General features: G+C 33.0%; 1 protein-coding gene across 1 annotated transcript; it reads left to right on the top strand.

Moving 5' to 3' along the window:
* The first annotated feature begins 4734 nt into the window (after positions 1–4734).
* LOC112273839 (malate dehydrogenase, cytoplasmic) lies at positions 4735–8330 on the top strand. Its single transcript, XM_024502833.3, has 7 exons — positions 4735–4878; positions 5951–6109; positions 6528–6703; positions 6912–7189; positions 7569–7704; positions 7861–7972; positions 8092–8330. The coding sequence occupies exons 1-7, from the start codon at positions 4836–4838 to the stop codon at positions 8187–8189; spliced, it is 1002 nt and encodes a 333-aa protein (XP_024358601.1). The 5' UTR covers positions 4735–4835; the 3' UTR covers positions 8190–8330.
* The last annotated feature ends 1428 nt before the right edge of the window (positions 8331–9758 follow it).

Genomic DNA, 9758 nt, shown 5'->3' on the forward strand with positions numbered 1-9758 from the left:
GTTAGACTATGGACTTATGCTATATTAGGAGTATAAGTATAGGTTCATTTTAAGTATTTGTTTTCTTGAATCTTTGATAATAAAGTACAGAATTATTTTGTATTTGCTTCATAAAACATCTATCTTAGCAATACACTTCCTCTTTATTTTTTCACAAAAGGTTTTTGAATTAGAATTTTTATTTGCACATGATTACTAATGGAATTTTTTTAAAACTCAAATTATAAATATTAATATCTAAATTTGAGTTTTTTAACAAATCATTATTTTTTTAGCTATTTTATGTCATAAAATTATTTTTACACCTTCAATATATGTTTGATAAAAAGAAATTCATATTTCATTATAATGAAATTAGGATTTATTCAATAAATGCACCAAAAGAGATAATTCTAGGATGTATTGTACATTTGACAAGATTATATTGTTTGTTGGACCATTCTCTTATTGAGAATGTACAGATTTGATGTTGTTTAATACACTTCTTTCCTTCTTTTAAAATTTTTATAGTGTTTTTTTATTGTCTAGATCTTGATTTTGTATAAACACAAAGAAATCATATTATTCTGAAAAAAATTAAATTCCAAGCCAACAAAAAAATATAATATCAATGTGGAAGTTGATAATTTTATACTTTTTAAAAGTTTTTGGATGCTGTCCAAAATGATCCTTTACATGCTGATAATTATAGTGATGAAGATATAATAATTGTTTAAATGCAGATTGTTAAGATAATTTTGATACATGTTGTATCCTAATCAAATTTTAAATTTCTGTATATATCCAAATTTTATTTATGTATGTGTGTATATTTTTACATATGTTAAGTTTTTGTTATAATGTGAATAATAAAGTATGCTAATTGTATTGAATGTAACAAAAAAACAAAAAAAGATAATAAACATATATTGTTGAGATTATGAGATAATTATATCAATTCATGTATTTTTTTATTATTGATTATAATAAAAATACTAAAAAATTAATAGTATTGTTCTATGAAGTTCAAAAGTAGAAATTTTGTATTGTGCTTTAATAAGTAGTTTTCTTTATTCCATCAAATCTTGAATGAATGTTTTCTTGTATTTACATTTTTTTGCCAAATATAATCATATTTCAAAAAATTTAAATTAAAATACTATTCCAAAATAATTTTCTAGAAAAGCATTGTCTTTTTATTTTTTTTGGTTTTTATAATATAGAATATTATTGCTTCTATTCATCCTAATGTATTATAAGGGTATATTCACATATATGTTTAATTTAAATTTTAATAATTCTAATATACATGCTTGTGCTTCTTTCTTTTTTTCTTTCTTTTTTAAATTTCTTGCATGATCAAATCAAAAGCTACTTTAGTTTATCAAAATACAAATGTTTGTTTTTGATAGAATTAAAATGAAAAGTCTCAGATTGCAATTCTATTGATGCAGTTGTATTCACAACAAAGTTTCTTTATTAAGTTCAATCTTTGAATAATTTTATAACCTTATTTGATATTTTTATTATGATTTTATTTGTGTTTTTATATATATATATATATATATATATATATGTATGTGTGTGTGTGTGTGTATATATATATATATATAAATATATATGACCATAACATACATCCCAAGTTATTTATTGTAGAAAATGTTTAAAATATATTTAAAAATGAATATTTGGATTTTTTTTTTAAAAAAAAAAAAAAAACACTTTGTCCGCAAGAATTTTTATAATTTTTTATTTACCTATAATGTTTCATTGCAATCTATGGTTAAATATTAATGAATAAAATAATACATGCTTAATGACATGTAATCATGAGAACAGAATATAGTGATAATAATGGAAAAGAAAAAAAAGAAAAAAACAAAGTTATAATATGCTTCACCACCTAAAAGCCAACATATGTTATAGATGCACAACATATTTTCTTTTAAGCACTTTAGGATACAATTCACTTTGATTCTAAGACCCAACTACTACTTTGTCATGGAGACTTGTTGCAAACTTGAGAAAGCTCTCTGCTACTATTAACATGCTTGAAAGCAACTCATATTATAACTTTGTTTTTTTCTTTGGCCAACATGCATCTCTCCCAAACCCTAAAATCCCCCCCCCCCAACACACACACACAATTTTGTGGAACATCAACATGGCATGATCCAGTAACCAAATTCACAACTTTCAATGATAAAAAGTAAAGAACTTTGTTGAAATGTATTTCTTGTACAAATTATTCCATTTTATTATTGGTATTATAATGTTGTACTGACTTTCTAAACAGTTGAGAAGCTTGCAAAGTCTTTGCATATGTTGTTGGCTTCTACCATCGCTCAATGCTTGTCCCTCACTGTTAAGCAATCTCTGTGTATAAATGCACCTTTTTATCCATTGGTTGCCACAACATCAAAACACATCAACTAATTTGATTAATTATCATGGCCATAGGTCCCTTGACGTTTTAAAATTATGTTTCTGATATAACACTTTGTGGAACTTCTAAAGTTAAAAAAAGCATGTGAATGTCCATTCTTTTCTGAATAGGTGCATAATTTGACCTTGAGAAGGTTGCTTGGATTGACTTTTCTCATCATAAAAAACAACATTGAAGGGTTGTCTTGACTTCATTCAAATGTTTCCCAGTCAAGTTGTACAACACAAAACAAATATATTATTATATGTTTTCTTCTTTGATGTATATTGCTTGTTGTGTTGGTTCGAGAATTCACTTGGTGATTGTGAACACCCCTTAGTACAAGTTTTTGGGTGTTTTTCTGTGATTGTTAGAATTCAAGTTGAAGAGCTTCAACTTCAACATGGAACTCCCAACAATGTGTTTGATCCAACTAAATTTAGGATTTATGGTATATATATTTATATATATATATATATATATATATAAGCTTAATATCCAAAATATATATATATATATATATATATATTTCTTGTTTTTATTGATGGGCATCTTTTCATTGAACATGTATATAACTTCATTTGAGTATTTTATGAAATAGAAAAATTTAGTTAGTTCCAATGATATTCACCTTTGTAGACATGTTCAACTGGTGGTGCTAAATTAGAAAAAGGTAAACATTTATGCATTATTTTAAAGGGTTTTTATATGAATTGTGGTAGAAAGTAAGCTCCTTAATATGCTTTGATTTCAACATTTTGATTCCTGCAATCTAATATTGCCTAAAAAGGTATTCAAAGTACTTTCCATTTGTGGGGGTTTGGTGTTGGCAACCAAGGAGGAATTGATAGACAAGTTATTTGTAAATGGAAACTGTTCAGCATTTATTTCTGCAATCGATACTTGATTTGCTCGTGGAAAGAGAAAAAAGAAAACAAAAACACTGAAAACTCAATGGAATTCCAAATATTACATTGTTCCTAAATTTTTCAGCTTGTTTATTTTCATATTAATCCGGAACAAAATTGCAAATAATTTCCTGATCTTTTTCACGTCCACATTAGCAGCTAAGTGTTGAATCATAAAATCAATGAAACCATCCTGCAAAACAATACCACAAGTCTACAACCAAGTCTGATTTTATCCAATCAGGCTAGCATTAATTGCGTGGATACATGTTTTCTATTTTTAACATTACAGTTACAATAGTTTTCTAAAATCATAAAACAATGCAAACCTTTATATATATATACGTGTATTGCAAAATATGTCTTCTATATTCTCTTTCAAATTAAGAACAGTCATCACTTAATTTAGCAACACTGTTGAAATCTGGGATGATTGTTATAATACAAAGATGAAGTGCATCCCAACAAAATAAACAACAAATGTCATAAAAAACCCTCTCCTCTTTATACAGTAATCTCAATAGTGAAGACCCCAAAACCATAAAAATTATTTGAGTTTCTTGTTACTAACCTTGATTTGTGCTCATGTTTTAAAAATAGTTTCCTCAGAACTGCAGTCATCACTCATTCTCAAATTCAAAGGTTGTCAAGTCACAAGAATACATTCCAGAACCAAATATATTACCACTGTTGATTACATACCCACACACACAACAAATGAATATATTGGTGGGTCAAATGGAGAAAAGAAATGTGGTCCCTGTCTATGCAATTTGGCCTCACTCTATACCCCACAAATTTCAAAGCATGGAGGATAGCGTGGACTGGTAACCACGGACAGATGAATGAGAAACAGTTCCCAACAGAAAAAATGACGGATGAGGAATTAGGATAACAACAACAACAACAACAAAAAATAAAATAAAAAAAGAAGAAGCACCCAGTGAGTGTGCAAAGGCGAGGAGTTCAAGGCAAGCAAACGGTGAAAGATATACACACAAATAGAATAATATAAAAATAAACTCTCTGACGCAGACCCTCTTCACAAGGGAACGGTGCTGACTCACTCATACAAAACCCCCCCACACAAAACACAACACAACACCTCACTCACCCGCACTATTTTATAAATAGTAGTACTAGTATTACTGGTAGTAGTATAGTCCCCCCGAGGGCGCGGCACCAAAAACCGGGTCACGGTATTATGCTCTCCTTTTCTACCCCCTTCCCGACAACACCGGCGGCCGCCGTTTGGATCTCGGGCCGGGTGCAGCAAGCGCCAAGCGAGGAGAATGGAGCTCCCATCCAGGCCCGGCCCGGCCCGGCCGGAGGGGTGGGCACGTCGTTGCAGCGTCGTGTGCACCGAGGTGGCTTTGGCCTCTAAAGAAGGGGGAGGACTGGAACGTAGTTGAGCCCATTAATCCTGATTTTGCTTCGCTTCTTCACTCCCATCTCTTGCTATTCTCCTCGATTCTCTCTCGACTTCCTTTCTCTGTTTACCCAATTTGTCCAAATTTGCAGCGATGGCGAAGGACCCAGTGCGCGTTTTGGTCACTGGAGCTGCGGGTATTCTTTCTCTTCGTGTCTTTTTCTTCTGGGTCTCCTACTGGGTTGCTTTATGTTTGTTCATGTGTTTTGTTGATTTGGTTGTGGTGTGTGGGTGTTGTGAGTGGATGCGATTACCAGTGGGAGGGGTGCAAGGGAGGTTTGTAGTTGGTTTTGTGTTTAGGTGGGTGGTCGGGGTTCGGGTTAATCTTGTTGGTGATTTGGTTGGAGAGGCTTTTTGCCTTATTTGTTTCGAGAATTAGTTTTGTGTGCTGCAACCATTGCGATTTTGATGGGCGTTTCTGTAAGATCTGAAAACTTCGATTTTGGTTTCGATTATTTATTTATTTATTTTTGTAACTTTTTTTTAATTTAGTTTTTCGAATGTAGATTATATATATATATATATATATGAACAATTTTTCCCTCTCTCCTATATCTGTGTTTCTAAATGTTGTGAGACTCGTTTTTGGAAATCGACCCCGGAGTGTTGAGTTGAAGTTGCGGAGGTGCTGTACACTGTTGTCTTTCTGATGTACTCACGATTTTGGAGAGGGATTGAGAGAAGAAGATGTCTCTGTTTGTGACGATATTTTTTTTGGAAGTCAATTTACAGCTTTCTCGCGACGTTTTAAATCTGTAGATATAGATGTAGCCCGTTAAACCAATGCGCCTGTCTTTCAATTGGAAGGAGGCTACATTTGTGCTAGATCTTTACGGATTATTCCTCAACGGTGCTGATCCGATACACTGCGAATAATTTGTTGGTTTGTTTTTCAAAGTTGGATCGATTCTGAATGCGGACGTTGGACGAGTTACAGGTCTCAGCAACGTCGCAAAGAACGTTTGGCACCATAAGTTAATATCTTAGTGCCTTCGTACTTTCGTTGAAGTGTATGGATTGTAACGGCGGGCACTCGGTTGATTGGGTTCTGCATGTATGGTTAGAGTAGCGGTGAAACCACCTGTTAACTGGAATTTAGAAATCCCATAGAGCCTTGACGATGAATCCAAGCTAGCACTGCTTATGCTAGATTTATTTATTTATTATTTATTTCCTGAAGTGGTTGAGATTTCTTGTTGTATGTTTCAGGACAAATTGGGTATGCCTTGGTGCCCATGATCGCTAGAGGAATCATGCTGGGCCCAGATCAGCCCGTCATTCTGCACATGTTGGACATTCCCCCTGCCACAGAGTCCCTGAATGGTGTGAAGATGGAGCTTACAGATGCAGCTTTCCCGCTTTTGAAAGGTATGTCAAAACATTAACTCACTCGTGATTGTTCACTAATTAGTATAAGAGAATGTAATGAGATTAAAAAAGTTGTTTCGTTTACTTTCAGTTTTTCTCTGTTTCGATTGGCTTATCGAAGTCAAGCCTGTAGTTGTTTACCAAAAATGTGAAGTTTCTGAGGACCATTTGAATATTATTAACTGATTAATTAATTTTTAAGCATCGATGATATCTTGTCAGGTCAAAACGCATAAGGATGTTGTATACTGGCATATGTCACAAAAATTTCAAGCTGCTTCGTGTATGATGTCTCTAAATTTCGACATCTTTTTCACAGACAAAACAATCGTGTTGTACGTGAATACTGATCTGATTCGAAGTTGTACATGTAAATTGATCCATTCAATTAACTTAGCTTGTATTGATCCTTGAACAGGTGTTGTAGCTACAACGGATGTGGCAGAGGCCTGCAAGGATGTGAACATCGCAGTCATGGTGGGAGGATTTCCTCGCAAGGAGGGTATGGAGCGCAAGGATGTGATGTCCAAAAATGTTTCCATCTACAAAGCTCAGGCCTCAGCACTTGAGCAGCACGCTGCAAAAGATGTCAAGGTAGGTGTTCGTCATAAATTCATAAGCGCGATATATGTGACTTTATTTTGAATGTAAGGCTAAATTCATGCATTCACATATGGTCCTATAATTGCTGTGAGTTTCTTCTTGTTCTTCTTGTTCTACTTTATTGTTTTTTTATGTTATTATGTTTTAATAAGAAATTTGCCTCCTTAATAAAGGTTTAGTGTTGTGATTGGTTCGACAGGTCTTGGTGGTCGCAAACCCAGCAAACACCAATGCCCTGATCTTGAAGGAGTTCGCTCCCTCTATTCCTGAGAAAAACATCACGTGTCTGACCCGGCTTGACCACAACAGGGCTCTTGGGCAAGTTGCCGAGCGCTTGAATGTGCCAGTGTCCACTGTGAAGAATGTCATCATCTGGGGTAACCACTCATCATCGCAATACCCGGATGTCAACCATGCCGTCATTGACAGTCCAGATGGTGAAAAGGCCGTGCGTGACGCAGTTTCAGACGATGCCTGGTATACTTTACTAACTTTAGTTAACTCGCTATTTATCTTGCCATTTTAAAAGTAGCCTGGATTTCATCTTAAAAAATACGAGGTACTAGAGTCAACCTTGGGTTAAGTATTGAGTCAGTGAATCCTCTGAAAAATGTCGAGAGCTTCCATCAAATGTAATCCAGTGCTTCTGAAGTGTGCCCAAGTTGATTTTGGTATTTTACACAAGCCATGATCTGGTTTTGGGGTTAGTTCGTGTAAGTAACCTGACTACATTGTGAAGCAAGTTTCTGTTGCAGCCTACTAAAAACCATATGGTTAACGATACATGTACATAAATGAGGAATTCATGTTTCAACTTTTTTATTGGAATTTGTGAATTGACACTTTTGTTACGCAGGTTGGATGGAGAATTCATCAAAGTGGTTCAACAACGAGGTGCAGCTATCATCAAGGCTCGCAAGCTTTCAAGTGCCCTTTCTGCGGCCAGCTCTGCTTGTGACCACATCCGTGACTGGGTTCTAGGCACTCCCAAGGTATCACTTTTTGAAGAGAACAGCGCTTCTGAAACAAAAAAGAAAAAGGAAATCTGACTTATGGGTTGGCTTGGTGCAGTTGGCTTATAACCTTCTTTTCGATCACGGCACTGTTGATTTTGCTTTTGGATTCTAATAGATTTTGCCGTGTTTCAGGGATCATGGGTATCGATGGGAGTCTACTCTGACGGATCTTACAATGTGCCACCAGGCATTATCTACTCTTACCCTGTGACATGTGCCAATGGAGACTGGACCATTGTACAAGGTATGTAGAATATTTGATTTCCTTCTTTTGGGTCTGAAAGTTGGTTTTTAACCTCAACAACGGGCGTTAAAACGACGATATGCAGAGGCTTACTTTGCTTTGTTCATATTTCTGCGCAGGACTCTCCATTGATGAAAAGTCGAGGGCAAAGCTGGACGCCACCGCCGACGAGCTTGTGGAGGAGAAAGCTTTGGCATACACTTGCATTAGCGAGTAGAACTGAGACGCCCACTCATGTTTAGGCTCGTGTTAATTAGCTGCAACCCCCTCTCCCAGGTTGCCTAACTTAGTGCACCATATTTTGGTGATGACAATTTTCATGAACAGTATAAATGAGTAAAGTTTATACTTAAAAAGATTTGCATGGGGTTGATTCATTGCTCACACAACACTTCTGTTGGCGCTGAGGATAATTATATTAACAAATGTCTTGTGTCATGACATGACAATCAAATTATTAAGCCAAAGTACATAATGACTTGCAATTTTTAAGAATAAAACAAGATTCAATATAAGAATTAACAAAACTAAAAGATTTTTTGGCCTTGTCTTGCATGCTGTTTAAGCTCAGAAACTTTCAAAGTTTAGAAATTTTATGTCTTGATAGTTACGTAACAAGAAAAAAAAAAAAAAAAAAAAAAAAAAATCAAATAAAAAGTTCTAAAGATGATTTGTTAGCTTAACTCTTTAATGATTTTCCTAAAAGATATGTTAGTAAAAATAATTGTAACTAGACAAGTAAAAAAAGTTTTTTCACAAATTTTTCAGCCAAAATAACTTTACTATTCAAATGGCTTGAAAAAATGTAGAAAATTACAGGATGATCTAGAATTATATATTCAAGACACACCTGACTTTGACTAAATTAATTAGCAATGTTAAAAATTTTATAACCTATATTGGGTTTGCTAGTATTAAGTAAAAATTAGAGTGTTAAAATTTTACTCAAATAGCATGCAAAAACTTTGCAATTAGTAATATTTGTTTAAAATCTTATTCTCATATTAACAAGGTTTAGGTTTGGTGTATATAAAAATGACTTCTTTTGTAATTCCAATAAAAATACATATTTTTTATATTTTATGGGTTTCAAATTGAGTCATGTTAATCTAATTGTTTTGCAAAAATAAATTAATATTAAAAATATCATATTCAAATTTTGAAGTGTTAATAATTTACGGAGATTCAATTATCATTCATATTATTCCAAAAAATACTTTTAATATTAAAATTTTCAATGTAAATAAGTTGGCACTACACATATTTGTTTCTTAATATAATTTAATTTGTGGTGTCCACCTATTGGGGACATATTATGCAAATAAAACCAATTGATTTTTAATGTATCTACTAATTTTAAAGTGTATTTTCTTTGAGATGTTTTGGAACCAAGAATAAAATAAAATAAAATAAACGATAATTAATTTCTTTTATTTTTCTGTTTTTTACATAAGTTTCATATCAAGTACACAACTAGTTACCAGGTCTGATTTAATTTTAGTTGATTTTAAAAAAAAATCTTTATACAAATCTACCATTAAAAGCCATACCATTTTAAAATTTCAATAGTATTTTTTACCTTTTAAGATTTAAAAATCTAAATGTCATATTTATTTAAACTAATTTATCAGAATGAAGAATATAATGGCACTTCTAGTTTCAATATTTGAAGAGCATAAATCCAAAAACATTCATTTTAGTGTTGATTATGAAAATATTGTAAATGGTATTATTTTGGTGGGTAGCATTTTTGAAATCCTTGATGCAGTCAGTCATATTAAATTTT

Source organism: Physcomitrium patens, chromosome 21 (assembly GCF_059467195.1).
Source record: "Physcomitrium patens ecotype Gransden chromosome 21, ASM5946719v1, whole genome shotgun sequence".
Taxonomy (NCBI): Eukaryota; Viridiplantae; Streptophyta; class Bryopsida; order Funariales; family Funariaceae; genus Physcomitrium; species Physcomitrium patens.